This window comes from Lycium barbarum, chromosome 9 (genome assembly GCF_019175385.1).
Source record: "Lycium barbarum isolate Lr01 chromosome 9, ASM1917538v2, whole genome shotgun sequence".
NCBI lineage: Eukaryota > Viridiplantae > Streptophyta > Magnoliopsida > Solanales > Solanaceae > Lycium > Lycium barbarum.
Genome location: NC_083345.1, coordinates 28,578,857 through 28,598,364, shown reverse-complemented (window position 1 = coordinate 28,598,364; position 19,508 = coordinate 28,578,857). Strand labels below are relative to the sequence as shown.

The window sequence follows — 19,508 nt, the reverse complement described above, 5'->3', positions numbered from 1 at the left end:
CATTAAGACTACACTGATTAACTGATTCATAGGCAGAAATTACACTAGCCTAATCAACGCAGAATTGGAATAACATCCTTTGACACTGTCAAACTATTAGACTAACCTAACAGTAAATCAGCAAAATATGTGGAACACATAAATACATAACACAAACAGAAAATGCTTAATCCCCTGCTAAATAAATAAAGGGGTGTTTACTGACCTTCTTCAGGTGCAGCGAAGTGAGGCGAAGGTTTCGATATCTACCTCGAAGACTACTAAATCAGAACTTGCGATGCTCGAATTCACAGCAACAAACAGGGCATACGAAAAAACAGGAAACAAATATTCTCATATTTGACTCGATATTTTGGATTATCGCCACTACTACAAGCTCAATATTTTGGGGATTTTGTGTGGCTGAAAACTTGCTTTGGGGAATTTCATGAATCGAAAAAGAACTTCGTTCTTGGGGGGTTTTCTCAATCCAAAAAATCCTCTTCCTTTCCGGGGGGTCCCCTTTGATCGAAAAAAAAAACCTTTCTTTATAATTGCTTGAAGGGCGAGAGAGGGAAGAGCGTGGGGAACAGGAAGGTGTGGGGAACAGGGGTGTCGGAGAATGGCAGAAGCGTGGGGAACCAACGGAGGTGGGGGTGACAGGTGAGGGAAGAGGCGAGCAGTGGGGTAAAGTGGGAGTATAGAGGAGTGTGGGGTGGTAGAGGTCACGTGGGGGAGACACGATGAAGTGGGGGTGTCAGGGAGCGTGGAGATGCAACGGCGTGGAGGAATCGATAGGTGTGGGCGTGATATGGTGAATGGAGGTGGGGATCACGTGGTGTGGTAGGATGACGATGAAGGGGTGTAGGTGGCGGAGGTTGGAGGCGGTGAGGATGGGTGGCGACGGAGAAGATGGGTGGCGACGAGAAAGGGAAAGGGGAAGGTTGAGCTGCGGCGGAAAAAATGGGGAAAATGAAGGGGAACCCTAATAGGGTTCCCTTATTCGAATGACAAAATGGATCGGACCCGGTCCACTTGTGGACCGGGTCAATTTTAGACTGGGTATCAAAAAGAATAGGCTAATAAATTAAAACACGAATTATTCTAAAAATTTAGATAAGGGATATGGACTAGTCCAAAATTATCAGGAGTCAAACAGGCTTTAATTTGGAGTCCGGTAAGTCAAAATGCGGACCGAGTGCAAGAAATAGTTCGTCTTCGAAATTTGAATAAAAGACCCATTTTGATTAACGATGTACTAAGGGTGCCAGAATATCACCTGGTACGAAAAAATGCGTAATTGTAAAAAGACCCGGATAATAAATTATATGTTGTTGCACTGACCGTGCAATAAAAAATTTTAACGATAAATGAAGCTATCATTTTAAATGCGCGAAAATAAATGCGATGTGCATGCGGGAGTTGATAAAATGCCGAGAAATGCCAGTTTCAATAATACTAAATAGCCGTAGCGAATGACTAGCGGTAATAGTACTGCTAATAATGATAACAATAATGATAATGGTAATAATGATAATGGCGATAAAAATAATAATAGATATAATAATAATAGTAGATGACAAACATTGATAATTAAAATGATAATAATTAATAATAATAATAAAGATGATAATAATTAATAACAAGATAACAATAATAAATAACAATTATTGATAGTGACAAAACGTTAATAAATTAATAATAATAACAATAATAGTGGTAATAATAAGATAATAATGATAATAATAATAATGATGATGATAATAATAAATAAATAACAATTATTGATAAAACAATGACAATAATTAATAATAAAATAACGATGATAATGATGATTAATAATTGATAACAAAATAACGCTGATAATAGTGATTAGTAATTAACAATAATAATAATAATAATGACAATTAGTAATAATGCTAATTTAAGAATAATAATAATAGTTATTAATAATAATAATAATGATAATAATAATAGTTGTAACAGAATAATAAAACGTCGTTATTGATAAGAGACTAATAACTATAGTAAACATAATATATATTATTATTTATTTTTATTTTTTTTATTTTTTATTATTATATTTTTTTTATTTGTTTATTTATTTATTTATTTTATTTATTTTTTAATATTAGAAGCGCAAATATGTATTTCGGAGGAGAGGCGGGACAAAATTGGGTGTCAACAACTTGTCCCTCTTTGCCTGATAATGATGAAGGAGTTTTCGGGCAAAGACGTTGACTTAGTAGCCTATTTTGTCCCGGCTAGAGGATTATGAAGGACTAAGGGTAAAGAAAATTACGGCCGAACTCCGGTCTCTGAATCGCCTACATATCTCGGGCTGCACGAGAATCAGGCCGTGTGTAGTTCTGGGAAGACTACGACACCTATGACTGGCAACTCGCGATTTGATGCGAATCTTCGCAAAAAATATTGTCCCAGTGTCGAGTTATGATGACACTGAGTATTGTGATAGAACTCCGAAAATTGAGTGTGCTGGAATGCGAACAGAAAATTTGAAATTGAAGCCGAGTGTTCGAGGTAGATCATTGACCCTTGTCGGAAGTTTGCTTATCCTTCCCGACGTATTGCCCCAGTTCGCTGCCGAAGAAATAGTTCCACGTTGCGCTAAAGCTCCTGCGAAACTTTAAACTAGATAAAAATAGTCAGTAAAAATAAATATTGAAGTAAAGCGATGCAAGTGCGGTGCAATGCGGCTGCGAGCGCACGCAGGAGCATTTGAAAATAATAATAAAACAAGGCAGGTGCGACGCGATGTCTTATGCAGAAATTTTAAAGGGCGGTGCACAACCTTATGCAAAAACTACAAAGGGCGGTGCGCAGCCCATGCGAACATGGAAGGCGGTGCACAGCCTTATGCAGAGAATTTAAATGGGGTGGTGCATGGCCCAAGCAGTATATGAATATGGAAATGATGCAAAGGGCGGTGCGCAGCCTTATGCAAAAATTTTAAAAGGGGCGGTGCATGGCCCAGGCAATATATGGAAACAATGCAAAGGGCGATGCGCAACCCCTGCATCATATGAAAGGTGGTTGAGCCCGAAATGTCCTATTTTAGGGCGGAAGAACCCAAGTATCCTATTTTAGGGTGGAAGAACCCGATATCCTATTTTAGGGTGGAAGAACCCGATATCCTATTTTAGGGTGGAAGAACCCAAGTATCCTATTTTAGGGTGGAAGAACCCAATATCCTATTTTAGGGTGGAAGAACCCGATATCCTATTTTAGGGTGGAAGAACCCGATATCCTATTTTAGGGTGGAAGAACCCGATATCCTATTTTAGGGTGGAAGAACCCGATATCCTATTTTAGGGTGGAAGAACCCGAGTATCCTATTTTAGGGTGGAAGAACCCGATATCCTATTTTAGGGTGGAAGAACCCGATATCCTATTTTAGGGTGGAAGAACCCGATATCCTATTTTAGGGTGGAAGAACCCGATATCCTATTTTAGGGTGGAAAAACCCAAGCATCCTATTTTAGGGCGGAAGAACCCAATATCCTATTTTAGGGTGGAAAAACCCGATATCCTATTTTAGGGTGGAAGAACCCGATATCCTATTTTAGGGTGGAAGAACCCAATATCCTATTTTAGGGTGGAAGAACCCAAATATCCTATTTTAGGGTGGAAGAACCCAAGTATCCTATTTTAGGGTGGAAGAACCCAAATGCTGTGCGTTTGCGGGGCATTTGAAAGTAATAATGCAATGAAGGTGCGGTGCTTTTGCAGTGCGAGACATTTGAAAGCAGTAGTGCGTATGCAGTGCGGGAAATTCAAAGCAATAGTGCATATGCAGTGCGTGGTATTTAAAATAGCAGTGCATGCAGTGCGGAGAATTTAAAGCAATAGTGCATATGCGGTGCGTGGTATTAAAAATAATAGTGTATGCAGTGCGGGGAATTTAAAGCAGCAGTGCGGGGCATTTAAAATAGTAGTGCATGCAGCGCGGGAAATTTAAAGCTATAGTGCATATGCGGTGCATGGTATTAAAAATAATAGTGCATGCGCAGAGCATTTGAAAGCAATAATATTTGTGCGTGTTGTAGGAAGATTCAAACCGCTCGGTGCGCAGTCCCTGCAAAGCTGTAGGCATACTTCGGCTTCCACAACTGGAAGCCTTGGCGATATTTCACCTTGCTAAAGTGTTTCCATGAGTAAAATTCCTGCGCTCAAAGAAAATTATGAGTTTCGAAATTTGTGTTGATTTTGAATCATCCTTGAATCACCCTTTGCTTCATGACTTTCGTGAGGTTTTCTTGATGCTAAGATTCGTATGCCGTGCTAAAATCGGTTCTGCATTACTCAAAGAAAATTTGTTAGTATAAAAGAAAGTGGTTGCCTTGCGTTGAACATTGAAGCTTTGGCTTTGAATCTGTGCTTCTCGTTGCTATGCCATTGCGGAAATCTGATTATGTGAATATGGCTTGGGATAAGTCGTCTGCAAAATTTCTCCAGTTCGACTTGGGGGGAAATTGGAATTTTTATTTATTAAGACCGGACCCAACATGGGCGCCTACGTATCCTGCTACTAACAGGAATCAGGTCGACCGTAGTTCATTTAAAAAGTCTAGAAAAGATTACAAGATAGCGGCTATTCCTAAAGATGGGCATGTGGAGGATGATATTCTCGAGTGTCGAGATGATGTCCCTATCAGTCGGCTTGACTTGTTGCACGCTTTCTTTTCAAATGCCTTGGTGCCAGTTTCGATGGATCACCCTTAACAACAGTTGTCTTTGTGTTTGCAATATTATCGGCTGAAGGCTCTAGCTGCAGCTTTATCTTGCCACTTTCAATCATGCTTTGAATCTTAAATCTTAGTGCTGGACATTCTTCAATGTCATGTCCTTGGATGTTTGAGTGATAAGAACAACTCTTAGATAAATCAAAGTTTGGCGGTGGATGCTTAGGTATAAATCCCTTCTTTGGTTGTAGAATACCCTTAGAACTCAACCTCTTAAATATGTTTGCCAATGGTTCATTTAGAGTAGTGAAGCAAAACGATTTCCTCTTCTTTTTATGTTGAGAGCTTGATTGTGCTTGGTGAAACCGTCGTTGGTAGCCTTGCTGGGAGTTTTGCTGACGAGGACATTGCATGGTGGCATAAGATTGAAAAATTTGGTGACTTTTATGGCATTGCGCTTGATGCATAGTCGTGGAAGCAAATTGGTTTTCCTTCATTTCACTTTGCAGATTTCCTAGTACCTCCGCTTGGAAGGTTTGGTGAACGGCTTGTGTTGCTGAGCTATCTGTAATTCTCCCTTCTTGAATGGCATTTTTTAGTTCTCTACCAATCCTAATCAAATCAGAGAAGTTGTGTGCACAAGCTCCGAGCAACTTATCATAATATAAGTCTTCCTGAATCTGGATGAAGGTTGAGATCAATTCCCTCTCGGATAATGGAGGATGTATTTTTTAAGCTTCTAACCTCCATCGTATGGCATATTCTTGGAAAGACTCATGTGGCGTTTTCTTTATTCTAAGCAGATCAGCTATGTGCGGATCGCCTCCAGTGTTAAACTCGAATTGCTTTATAAATCCGCGGGCCATATCTTCCCACGTAAGCCATTTGCTAAAATCTTGTTTAGTGTACCAATAGAGTGCTGATCCTGATAAACTTTGAATGAACAATCTCATTCGTATGGCTTCAATATGTCCAATACCAATTAATCTGCTGCAATAGTCCTTTAAATGAGCAACGGGATCTCCCTTCCCATTGAAAGTGTTAAACTTAGGTATTTTGTACCCTGACGGAAGCTCAGCGTTTGGATGCACACATAAATCTTCATACTTCAAAATCTGGAAATTTCTCGAACATAACTCTTCATTAATGACTTTCCTCAAATTGTGGAGTTCTTTTCCCAAATTTTCGTGGCAAAGCGACTTGATTTCCTTTCCAGGCTTCCTGTATGGGGATATCGCCAGTTCGTTTTCCTTACTTTTCTCGAATTGAGTGGTGGCTATGGAAAATTGAGGATTAGGAATTATCGCTACTTGATCGGGAGTGTAGGTCGAAGGCATTTGTGGAATGGTATAGGTAGGATTTAAGTGAGGCGAAATGGCTAAGGAAACGTTGCTGGAAGTTGAGGTTGTGTTAGGAAGAAGGCTTAAGGTATTTCCCAGATTGGCTACAATATTTTTTCGAACCACCTTTCCCTTGCTATCGTTTTGTTCTTGCACCAAACGCATACCAGTGTTGAAAGCTTCAAATCTCTCTGCCATTGTAGTCTCGTCCTTAATGCAGATTCGCAGCCAAAACAATGTTCAATGCCAGACAACCTTTTAAAGAGAAAAGTAAAACTTCATAAACAAAATAAAATGTTAGTGCATGAAGTAAAAGCTTCATAAACAATATATATATATATATATATATATATATATATATATATATATATATATATATATATATATTTTTAAGTGATCTAATTAAGCAGGCTCTAGATTAGAGACGACTTGAGTCATATAAAGGGAACGAACGGACGACAATGAATCATCAGCTATTTAGCTCTGACGGTTGAGAATGAATCGGAAGAAAGAAAACTGCATTGGAGTAGAACATGCCATTTGAGAAAGGTTGACTCATATCGAACGCCAAAGCTTGGTTCTGAGTTAATTCTTACCAATTCCAGCATATTTTTTTAAAAAAATTGCCCCAGTTTTAGAATGTTTTGAAAAATGTCTTGGGTTGCATTCCAAAATTGTCCCAGTTTCATGCTCCTTCGTTTGGGGAATATTAAAATTTGTAGTAAATAAGACCGGGCCTTATATAGGCTGCCTACGTATCCTGTATCCGACAGGAAATCAGGTCAAACGTAGTTCGGGTAACATGCACATAGGAAAAAAAAAAAAAAAAAAAAAAATTCTACCCCAATATGACCGAGTCCCTATGTGGGCTGCCTACGTATCCACCGAGGAATCAGGTCAAGCGTAGTTCGCCTGGTGTGTAAAAGTTTTTTTTTTTTAATGATGCAAGAGATTAGTTTAGAGAAGATCATGATTGATCGGGTGCAAGACAGTTGAATTTAATGTACCCGAACGTTACGAAGCACTGGCGGGTTGCAAAATGTCAAGGACAAGAGGCCTGTGAGATTGTCCTTCGACTTGCATGCTAGAAATTGAAATTAATAGGTGCGCGAAGATAAATTTTAGCGACCCAGAATGACGCGTTTGACTGAGCGAAGACTCCGCAGAAGCAAGGTACTTGAACAGTCATTCTTGAACAACTTGATGGCAAAAAATTGAACAAATATCGAGAAGTGCCATTTGATAGATTGTACCAATAAATTTGGACATCTACCAATTTAAGAAACGATAAATGCTGAAAATGATAGAATTTGAAAGTAAAAGTTCCATGACGTAAACCGAGTGCAAAATGGATTCTACGAGGCATGGAGCTAACGGGTCAAATGTTCCGTCGTTTGAGACCGAAGATCATACCCGTAAAAGAAGGACACGAAAAGCTCTAGAATTTGCAGTTTGATGCGAGACAAATTGTCCGACACTAATAGATTTGAGTAACTAAGCGAATAACGATAAGAGAATGCCTATTAAAATAAAGTTGGAATGATAAGAGCTAACTTTAGGATTTTCAAAGCTAGTTCATGTATGCGAAAATTAGGAAATTTGCTCCGACGATTAGAAATTTGTCGAGAGTCATGCTAAGAATGCGAGTGATCTTAAAGGTGCTCTAGAGTGGCTAAAGTGCGCTAACCGCGGAATAGTTTTTTTTTTGTTTTTTTTTTTTTTGAAGTGAGGATGATGCAAAAATAATTAATGAACAATATGCAATTGTGCGGCAAAGCAAATATGAATTTTACTTTTCTTCTGAAACAAAGATGATGTTAGCAAATATCAAGTAATAACTTTTTATTTGTTTATTTATTTATTTATTTTATTTATTTTTTAATATTAGAAGCGCAAATATGTATTTCGGAGGAGAGGTGGGACAAAATTGGGTGTCAACACTTCTTGAATCTCTCCCAAGCTTCATATAGTTGTTCCCCCGGTCGCTGCTTAAATTCATAGATCTTGTCAAGAATTTCAGCCTTCATACTAGGGGGGGGGGGGGGGTACCATTTTGTGAGAAAATCAGCCACCATCTCTGCCCATGAAGTAATCGAATTTCGGGGCAGCTTCTCAAACCATGTTCTTGCCTCTCCAGTTAAGGAATATTTGAATAACCTCAACCGAATAGCATCTTGTGGAACGTTGTTCTGGATGTGATTAGCACACACATCTATAAAATTCTGCAAATGACATTGAGGGTCATTCTCGGTAGAGTTCTGAAAGTATCCCTCAAGCTTCAACAACTGGTATAGAGAGGGGTCAATTTTCACAGTAGCAGCTCTAATTCGAGGCTGAACAATAGCAGATGCATAGTCCTCCTCCGGAACAAGATTAGCGAAAATATTCTTATCATCTGATTCATTCGCCTGATTGTTCAACCGATTCCCCTGGTTACCAGCACGTTGATTTTGCTGATTCTGATTCATGTTCACCTGGTTTACACAGAGTAGCAAACAATGTGTGATGGAATAAGCAAAAGACTTCAATAAAGCAAACACTATTTAGTAATTTCAAAACTGTATTCCCAGGCAACGGCGCCAAAATTTGATACGCTCAAATTACACCTATTAATGGTATAACGCGGACGTTGTCAAATATAGTAACTCAAAAAGGTTGGGGTCGAATCCCACAGGGAATATGGTGTGAAAAGGTTACTAAAGTCGTAGGATGCTAAGGTTAGTTCTAATGTCTTAATCCAATGGTTTTGGTAGTAGTTGGTTTTTCTATGACTAATTGTTATCTACTTGCTTTGGTGGAAATTTATGGTAAAAGAAACTAAGGTTGTGTCCCCGTTAGATAGAGTGTATGATCATAGGTATTGATCTTGATATACTTCTAATGGATCATTATATGAATGCACTTAATCTCTATATGAATCTCTACTATTTCCCAATAAATAAAGATTATGCCTTTCTATGATTTTCCCAAATATAAAAAAGTAACTATGAAGAACGATTAATCATGCCAAGTAAATTCTTCTTATTCCTAAGTGAATTTATTAAACAAAGTTGAAAGCTTTGAGTCCTTGTTATTTATTCTTACCAATCCTAATTATTTTCCCAAATAAATCAAGGTTTATGGCTTTAATCAATGGTTCCAACCATTAATTATGAATGAAGAATGAAGAATAAATAATCCCTAATAATCCATTATGTGTATATCAATCACAACCCAATCACACAACACCCATCATTGGGTTCACAACCCTAGTAAGCGAATTTAGCTACTCATGACAAAGAACAAGCAATAAGAAATTGAAGAATTCATAATTGCTTACTTTGGAAGAAAAGAAGAATTGATAATACTTGAATTGATGTTTGAACTTTAAAAAACTAGAGAGTATTTAATGTTCTAAGCCAAAAATTAAAATATAATAACTGATAACTATTAAAACCCTACAATGACTATTTATAGGTTCTGAAAACGTGAAAGTTGCAGATTTGTACTTTGGTCCCCGTCGATATGAAATACGGTCCGTAAAGTGAAATACGGACCGTAAACCAGTTTACGACCAAGCCTTCCTTCCAGTTTTGAGCAACTTCAATCTCTTGAGATACGGACCGTAAATTGGTTTACGGTCCGTAAACTGCCCAGTCGTCTTTCAACTTCCAAGACTTCGACTTTCTGCCAGATGCTCGAATGGTTAAATACGCTTTGAAATACGGACCATAAAGTGGAATACGGTCCGTAACAGTTGTTCGTAAATCACCATTTCCTGAGCCTGTCTTTCTGGTTCTTCTTATTCTTTAATACGCCCATGGAATACGACCCGTGTTTAAGAATACGGTCCGTAAACTGAATTTACGACCACTTCTGCACTTTCAACTGTTTTCATTCTGAATCTGTTCCGTTACCTGAAAAACACTAAAAACACATTAAATAGACACCGACTTGCTTAAAAACAAGTAAAACTTCTCGTAAAAAGGCCTCGAATGTGCCATAAATGCCTGGCACATCAGCAATTCCATTTGATTGTGGTGTGTAGGGGGTAGTAGTTTGATGAATAATTCCATATTCTAAACATATCTCTGCAAAAGGAGATTCGTATTCTCCACCCCTATCACTTCTAATCATTTTTATCTTTTTATTCAATTGATTTTCCACTTCGTTCTTATATTGCTTAAATGCATCAATTGCTTCATCCTTAGTATTAAGCAAATACATATAACAATATCGAGTGCAATCGTCAATAAAAGTTATAAAATACTTTTTCCCACCGCGAGATGCTATTGACTTCATATCACATATGTCTGTGTGGATTAAGTCTAAAGGATTTGAACTCCTATCAATAGACTTATATGGATGTTTAACAAACTTAGATTCAACAAAGATTTCACATTTTGATTTATTACACTCGAATTTAGGCAATACTTCTAAATTAATCAATTTTCGCAAGGTTTTGTAATTGACATGTCCTAAACGAACATGCCATAAAATCATTTGACTCCAATAAGTAAGACGAAGCTGAATTTTTATTAATACTGTCAACAACCATTACATTGAGTTTGAAAAGGCCCTCGGTGAGGTAGCCCTTTCCTATGAACATATCATTCTTACTTATTATAATTTTTTCACTAACCAGCACGCACTTAAACCCGTTTTTGACGAGTAGCCGGAAGTCATCTTCAGAAGTATCTTCCCATATCCTTCAACCTTGGTTGTTGCAGTATTTCCCACAAACAGTTCTTCTTCGGGTCCAGCGAGAGCGTAGGTTGCAAATGCTTCTTTTACAGCGCAAACATGTCGAGTGGCACCAGAATCAAGCCGCCACTCCTTTGGGTTTCCAACCAAATTGCACTCCGACAGCATTGCACACAGATCATCCATGTCATCATTCTTCTCCACCATATTGGCTTGTCCTTTTTCGGGAGACGACAATTTGGGGCTTTGTGGCCAACTTTCCCACAATTATAGCAATTGCCCTTGATTTTTTTCTTGTTCTGCTCCTTACTCTTTCCACAAGGTTTCTTCCTTTTCTTATTCTTTAGAGTAGCTTCTTTAACGATGTTTGCTCCGATAATCGTTGAATTTCCACGCGACTTCTTTTCAGCAACTTTATTATCTTCCTCAATATTCAAGCGAATCACAAGATCTTCCAGCGACATTTCCTTACGCTTGTGTTTTAGATAGTTCTTGAAGTCTCTCCATGAAGGAGGCAACTTCTCAATCACAACAGCCACTTGAAATACCTCGTTGATCACCATACCTTCAGCAATAAGGTCATGGATAAGGACTTGGAGTTCTTGAACTTGGGTTCCAACCGTTTTACTGTCTGTCATCTTGTAGTCAAGAAACTTGGCAACCACGAATTGTTTCAAGCATGCATCTTCAGTTTTATACTTCTTTTCGAGTGCAAGCCATAATTCTTTTGAAGTTTTGGCAGAACTGTAGACATTATACAGATCATCATCTAATGCACTAAGGATATATCCTTTGCACAAAAAATCTGCATGCTTCCAAGCCTCCGTAATCATAAAGCGCTGGTTTTCATGCATTCCTTCTTTAGTAACAGAAGGATTTTCATTTGTGAACTTCTGCATGCCAAGAGTAGTCAGCCAAAAGAACATTCTTTGCTGCCATCCTTTGAAGTTGATACTAGAAAACTTCCCTGGTTTCTCTGTCGGTGCCATCGCGTGTGCAATAGTTGGATGGCTTGACGATGCAACATTTGTCGGCCCAACAGTCCCGCCAATAGTAGTACCAACAGTCGCACCAACAGTTGCAGTTCCATTAGGAGCATTAACATCCCTTTCTGTTTCCATTCTTCACTGTCAATAATTGACAAACTGTTTAATAAATGGTAAATGAAATAGAACAGTAAACAGAGAAGATTTTTTTTCCCAACTGATTCAGAATCTATTTCACGATGAAGTTTTTATGTTCTTCAAATCGCGTCACTGTTATGAACTTTAATAATCCAATGAAGTTTTTATGTTCTTCAAGTTAGACTAGGAAAATTCCAACGGAGTAGAAAACCAGAAGGTTTTTTAGTCTCCAAAACATAATACAGATTAATATAAATATATAAACTTTAATTTCCTTAAGATTGTTATTAAAATTGTATTGCAAAAAATAATTTGAAACGGTAACAGGAAAAACAGAAACTGGACAGATTCTGCAAACTGCAGAAAACGAAATTAGCAGAAACTGAAAAATACTATGAACAGTATGTTAAATTGTATGGAAAAAATGAAATCGAGCCCACTGAATTCACAGTATATCCTTAAGGAAATTATTCCCCTCAATGTACCCGAGGTGTTGGAATCTTTCCTCCTAGGATAGAACGATTTACTCACCAAAATAGCGGTACATCAAATTCTGATGACTTCGAACCACTCGAAGGCAGTATATCACACGAAAGTTTTTAAGAAGTGCAGAGAAGGAAGAAGAAGAATATCAGAAAATTTCGTAAGTAAAAATTCTGAGGATCAACAGAAATATATAGCCTGTTTGGGAAGAGGTTTGCAACTTTTCAGAAAAGGTTTGCAACCTTTCAAAAAAAAATCCTTTGAAAAACGGAGGGAAATTTTTTAAATTAATTCGGGAAAGAAAGAAACGGGTCGGGTCGCGGGTCAGGATCTTTTATTTATTAATTAATTAACTAAATAATAATTAATTAAATAATTAAAATCAAAGGAAATTTGGTCCGAAAAGATTATCAATCAATTGACTGAGGCCAAGCGATGACGACAGCGCAAGGGGAGACTCTATTCTTGACCCTTTAGCAACAAGAATGAGTGCTTCTACTTTTAAGTAGGAGAACTTTTCTTTCCACCACCTATGAGGGACAAATGCTTATTTCATAAAGCAAAAGGGAATAACTCATTTTCCCTCCACTTCTTTCTCCTTCATTTCCCATTCAACCTATCAATTAAGCCCAACAAAAGGGACCTTTTTTTTTTTTTCTTTCTTTCTTTTTCTCTATTCTAGTATTCATACCCACGTGATGCGCAGTCAATATAAGGAAAATTAATCGTAAAAAAGTATTTTTTTAACTAATTTGTTTGATATAATAAAAATTTTGTCATATCACATTGACATATTTAAAATCAATAAATTTCTGAAATAATAAACATAACTATTAATATACTAAATTTAACGTCATCAATGATATATACATAAATAGGAATCTTATATTAAAAATTTAAATTGACAGTTAATATCAAATATCACGATTGCAATTACTTTAGACTTCTTTATATGAAAAAAATATATTCTTATCGTTTCCCATTGAAATAACAAAAATGAGAATCTTGCAGCATATCAAAGAGCTCTAATTTCTCATATGTATGATAAGACTGTAAACAAATAGGAGGCCATATTTACGAAATTCCAAAAAGTTAAAATAGTAATAGGATTCTTTCAACTTCAGTTAATATCATCAAAACTGAACATCCAACTAAACTGAAGCATATCACATAAAAAGCGACTGATCGAACATGAAACTTACTCAAGTTCTACTTTTATAGAATTGTCAAAGGCTTTCGGTCAGTATAATCAAAAGGAGTCTATAAGGCAAAACATAAAAGGAAGAAGAATGATTAAAAAAAAAAAAATCCCAACTAAAATAGCTTAGTGAAATAAGAGCTCTATTTCAGAATGAAAGGAATGAGAGCTATATCTAGGACCTCTAGTCCCCTGCTTCATGAAATGATTTTGGATTCTCCTTGGTCTCCAACAGAGACTAGCTAACCACCACTTTCTGTGCAATTAGCAAAATGATCCCAAATATAAGAAAACATAACTATTCTTCCGTATGCACCACCACTGAATTGTATAATTAACAGCAAATTAATTCAACTTCTAGCGGAAGTGGCTCCGTATATTTGATTAACTAAGAAATTAAGGTAGATAATGTTCCTCTTCAATCCAAGCCACATCATCTTCTACTGATGATTCTGACTTTCCCGACCAACCAACCAGGATCTGCCTTTGCAAGTCCTGCATTTTAGGAGCATAGCAGCAGCAAAATCGAGCAACAAATCTTAGAAGAATTTCGCATTTTCAACGTATTCAAATCTATCTATATAGAATAGGAGAGGCAAAGCGCTCCGAGAATGCCAAGTGTAATCACGTTATGATGCCAAGTGTTAACAATTATTTTTTTAAAAAAATGAAATTAAAACAAAATTAAAACTCCCAATTAAAAACTGTCAATGTGTGATTACAACAAAAAACGAAATTAAAAAAAATTAAAAATTGCCAATTAAAAAACGAAATTAAAAATAAAAAAAAACTCCCAATTAAAAAATTGTCATATAATTACTTCATGAATTTGTGTTTTCCAACATGGGAAAGCATGCATGAGGGATCCTCTCAAGTAGATACTTATTAGGGAAGACGTCACACATGTTAGATCTGAAGCTATTTGTTATGACATTATCTATTCATTTTTTTTTCTGGTAGTAAACAAATTAAATAACCAAACATACATTTAAAGGGGTAAAGGAAAACGAGAAAAAAATATAGAGACATATAATATAACATTATCTGAAAAATCATATTTGATAAATTTAAATAAGAGAGAGTGTGTGAGGGTATTTATACTTTAACTTATTTTTTTCAAATAAAATAAACAATAATAACAAAAAAAATATAATTGATAAATTAAAGCAATCAAATAATTGCGAGCAATATATTAAAAGCCGATAAGAAAAGTCATACTAGGTTAATAAGATCACGGAAAAACTATTAGATAAAGCTAAAATTGGGACGTAAAGAGTAAGAGATAAACCTAAAATACAAATAAAAAGAAATTGAGCAATGAAAGAATTCTACATAACAAGTTAAAATATAAAATTGAAACTCTCATGTGCGTAAATTTAATAATTAAAATTAAGAATCAAATTATACGTTAATACTAAAGAGAATGAAAATGTAATTGCTTATTACACGTAATCCTAAATTATCAATTATTTGGCTATGTAGAAGGATTAACACTTATTCCAAGTCTCAATGAAAATTGTTTGATTGTTTTTGAATTATGGTGACAAAAGTCATACAATGAATAATATCATGTAACCTAAATCTTAAAATGTAATGAAATATTTCCAAACAACTGAATAAATTTTAACATATAATAACAATTTAGAATATTAGTAAATTAACAAATTAATAAAAAGACTTCTCTTCCAGCAGGAATTAAAAATCAACTTTTAGTATTAAATACATTATATTGTAATATATATTAAATACCAAATGAGAAAAGCTATTGAAAATGTCACATTAGAACAACGTACAGGGTGTTGGGGGGGGGGGGGGGGGATTGAGATAATTTAAGATATTTAAAATTAGAAAAACAAATATAAGGATAGATTAATTAAAATTTAAGATGTAAAAAATTTTTGACTTATAATGATAAAGGTCATATTATGATAATATCTAGAGAAAGTAAATATAAGAAAAATTTAACAATGACAAACTTCCAGCAACATATGTTGACATTAAAGTATAAAACATATTGTGAATTGAAATAGTTTATAATGTTATGATGGGGCAGGCAGATAATCAGTTTCTATTCATTATCAATTAATATACTTTTTCGATTCACCGCGCATTGCGCGGGTACTAATACTAGTACTAAGAACAACGACCCTTCAGCACAGTATCCTATCAAATGTACCTGCAATGGTTTCAACATGTGAAACATTACCTCATATTCTCTATTATTATATATGAGGAAAAATAACTCATCATCTGCTAAATCTCAAGTATGGCAGAACTAAATCACCATTCCTGACTTTCAGAAAGAAAAGTATCACATTAGCTAAGCTAAATGGCTCAGACCACTGAATGGATTGGCATATTGAGTAATGCAAAATCTGGAAAGGAAGCTTATCAATTGAAAAATGGGAATGTTCACCAATTTTTTAAAATTGCATTGCAAATAAGTGAAAAGATTGCCGACGTCTGTAAGTTTAACCATTCATGATGGATATTTCTTACCATAGACTCAGAGCATGTGCCAAAAGAGGTTATAATCAAGGAAGAACAAATAGTATATCACTATGAGTAATGAATTTACCAAGTTAAAGATGAACATGTATCAAAACCTTCAATAAACTGATGGATATAGTAAGGTGGAGAAAATGACACTCATAATAGTACTAAAAATTTAAAAAGAGAGAAAAACAGAAGATAATCAAATGAAGAAATTATCACCTGACTCATGCAAATATCGTGTCCCATTAGAAGGCTTAACAATATAAGATATTATAACAATATAAGTCATAATTGATTTCCTAGGACAAACATCCTAGTGAAGGCAAAACATTAGTGACTACCATAAGCTCTCACTACCATCAGAAAATAATGTACAATAAGCAGAAACTAAATATTGTCGATCTTAGAAAAGACTCTTATAAGAACGTAAAGTGGAAGGGCTGAAGAGGGAGCTGCTTATAGTAGCTTTGGATCCTCGACTTTTATACTTGTGAACTTGTAAAGATCAACAATCACAATAGGATTTTAACAGAATCAAAAGAACTGATAATCTGTTCTCCTTTTAAGTACCAAATCCTTATTAAAAAGGAAAGAAAATTATTTTAATGAAAGTTCGTTAATTTGTTTTCTTATAGAATATACTTAAATCATTTAAAATAGATTTCAAGAACACCAAATTAGACAAACAAAAGAAAGAATCAATACTAACCAAACAATTTTAACCCAATTTCGTCGGACAAAAGCTCAACTTTCACCACTCAATCAACCTATCACGTAAAGGAAATAAAAAGAAAAAGAAAAAGCAAAGGGCTGATCAGTCACTGAGAAACATAATAGAAATCCTAGCACTGATATATGAGTTTGGAGCAATATATGAGTTTGGAGCAATAAAAATCTAACCAGAAAGCACCATATAGAAGGTCCCTTTAGACCCAAACCAAACTCAACTATAGTTGACCAAACTTCAAAACGGTACTACCTTAGCTACGTCAACCAAGTTGCTTCATGAAAATTCACAAGTTTGATTTCTCAAAGAATATACTTAAAAGGGTATTACACAAACTTTGAAGGAAATTAGCTAACTATTTTTAGACTAATAAAAATATAAGAAAACTTAAGCGCTAGATTAAAATAAGATGTACCTAAGAAAAGTCATACAATAATATAAACTGTTTTACCCGTGGAAAACTGTACTCACTCCGTTTTAATTTATGTGAACCTTTTAGGAGTATGAGGGTCAAACTTTATAACTTTGACCGTAAATTTTGACATAGAATTTTCAAGTTTGTAAAGATAAAATTTATATATTTAGAAACTACATAAAAAGTACTATAAGTCATGATAATTTATAATTCAAATAATTTAGAAAAAATGTAAGAAAAACGTAGTCAAAGAAACACCTCGTAGTCTCCCCAAATAGTAACAGGTTCACATAAATTGAAACAAAGGGAGTATTAATCTCCTAGAGATGCCTCACCATTGTAATTACTTGCTAGCACACTTTGGTTCGTGAAATCTGTATACTTTTAACAATGGAAAAACATTGATAGCTAATTATATAGTTGCACTTGCACATTTTTGGAATATCTCAAAGGTGGTTCCTTTTTTCTTTTCGTAAGGTAAGTAATGCAATTGATGTGAAGAACTCCAATATGCAGCTTGAAGTAAACCATAATATCACCACTTAACAAGTGTGGAGCCTAAAGGAAAAGATGAAAGTGGCCTTAAGTTCGACCCATGTGCCAAGTGAACTAAGTCCAGTATTTAAGTGGAGAAGGGTAGAAGGGTGGGTCCATCATCCTCCAGTTTCGAAGGCTGCAGTTGGCCCAAAGGTTTGACTCCACACGAATTTCTTGGTCACTAAGGTTTCTGTTCTCCATCCATGTTTTCTGCAAGAAAGGAAATGACATAGTTTCTTTCCTACAAACCACTGACTAGAGATAAGCACATAATTGGGTTGTAAATCAAAGAGAATCAGCGAGCCTTTTCAGTGTGACTCAATAAGTACAGTTAAAAAGCAGGAAGTCAATGAGGAGAAGTACTCACCACCCACTCCTTCCGAATGCCATCGTAACTCTCACCACTGTTGGGATATATAAGGATTGGTTTTGTTGTTACCTGGGAAATGCACGTGAAAAAAAGTAACAAGACTACATTATAAATAAAGCTATTGTTAACTAAATGAGAAAAATAACCTAGGATAACAAGCAACCTAAGCTTAACTTGAGAATCAGTTTTCTCCCCCTTCTGGGAGGAGAGATTAAGAGAAGAATTTGAACATTTATAACAAGATTACTTGTTATTTTCCACCTATGATCCACACTAGAAAAATAAGATTCATGTTCACTCGAACTAATTTCCTCCACATCCCTTTTTCCCCTTGTCCAGATTAAAGTTAGAATCATTTGTTTTTGTTTTTTCTTTTTTTGATAACCGAGTTAGAATTATTTGTTCAATGTAGCTAGTTTTCACTTTTGAACTGCTAGCATTGCAAGAACCAACATGGGGCATCTGCTATTGGGTCTCATCAAAAGTGCAATATAACAGAAACTTGTGTTTCCACGTGTAAGTAAAACCAGTTCTCCTTCCCAGTTCCTTCTTCCCTTCCGCTTATGGCTCTGCCTGGGACAGCTAGGTGTTCTGTGAAACTAGACTGTAAGAGTCAAATAATGAACCTGCGGATAGTTGGTGAGATAAGGCAATGATGAGGGAATTGCCATGAACCCGATGAGCTCCTTTCTTGATTTGGAGATATAATAAGGAAGGAATTAAAGACGAGGTTTTTTTGAATTTTGACAAATATAAGGTCTCCTAATACCAGGTTTAACTTGTTTTGATCATTTCAATTGTCTGGCAGGTTCAGCTTGTAACAAAGACTGGAAGACGTTCTTGGTTGATCAGGTGTTCCAGTCTGAGTTTTGGGAACAAGAAATAATCAACTCATTTATTCTTACACATATCCATCTTCTAGTAAGAGTAAGCAGCCACTGAAAGTGTCACTTAACATCCCAGATAGAATAAGATCCAGAATAATTCTAGGAGGGGTGCAGTTGATTCCAACAGCTAAAACTTTTTCACATGATTCGCCAATTGCAGCACATTCTGATAAAGAATCACCACTGACCACATTTATACCATCTTTAGAGTTGAAGGATAACCAGGCAGGAGTCTTTATGTCTTCTTCCTTAAGAAGCTCGACAAAAGCCTGTAAAGGTGCTAATAGCTGTCAATCTTAAGAACTTAACAAAAGAATGCAAGCTACTACTCCACAATAGGCTTCACCACATTATACTGTGGTACTAACTTTTTCCCTTGTCACAAACAGCAGTGTGTCAGATAATCATTGTCCAAAGCATTTCATAAAGAATGATAACAGAAGATACCACTAATTTCTACTAGTAGTAAAGGCTATGAGTAGTATTAGTTTCAAAAAAAAGTAAAGGCTATGTGGGATATTGAAGGATCATCACATTCAAAATTATATGGGATATTGTATACATGG

General features: G+C 35.8%; 2 protein-coding genes across 2 annotated transcripts; both read right to left on the bottom strand.

The window, feature by feature from the left end:
* Nucleotides 1-4,651: 4,651 nt before the first annotated feature.
* On the bottom strand, nt 4,652-6,220 carry LOC132611811 (uncharacterized). The gene is made up of 2 exons (XM_060326178.1): nt 5,427-6,220; nt 4,652-5,294 (listed from the first exon to the last, which is right to left on the bottom strand). Exons 1-2 carry the CDS (start codon nt 6,218-6,220, stop codon nt 4,652-4,654), a joined length of 1,437 nt encoding a protein of 478 aa, XP_060182161.1.
* A 4,404-nt stretch (nt 6,221-10,624) lies between these two features.
* Nucleotides 10,625-11,826, bottom strand: LOC132611810 (uncharacterized). Its single transcript, XM_060326177.1, has 3 exons — nt 11,334-11,826; nt 11,016-11,270; nt 10,625-10,923 (listed from the first exon to the last, which is right to left on the bottom strand). Exons 1-3 carry the CDS (start codon nt 11,824-11,826, stop codon nt 10,625-10,627), a joined length of 1,047 nt encoding a protein of 348 aa, XP_060182160.1.
* Between the last annotated feature and the right edge of the window lie 7,682 nt (nt 11,827-19,508).

Coding starts and splice junctions, on each gene's coding strand:
- LOC132611811 (XM_060326178.1), bottom strand. CDS start 6,220: ATGGCAGAGAGATTTGAAGCTTTCAACACTGGTATGCGTTTGGTGCAA. Junction 5,295..5,426: donor GAATATGCCATACGATGGAG/GTTAGAAGCTTA, acceptor TGATTTGATTAG/GATTGGTAGAGAACTAAAAA.
- LOC132611810 (XM_060326177.1), bottom strand. CDS start 11,826: ATGGAAACAGAAAGGGATGTTAATGCTCCTAATGGAACTGCAACTGTT. Junction 11,271..11,333: donor TGACTACAAGATGACAGACA/GTAAAACGGTTG, acceptor TTATTGCTGAAG/GTATGGTGATCAACGAGGTA. Junction 10,924..11,015: donor GAAGAAACCTTGTGGAAAGA/GTAAGGAGCAGA, acceptor CTCCCGAAAAAG/GACAAGCCAATATGGTGGAG.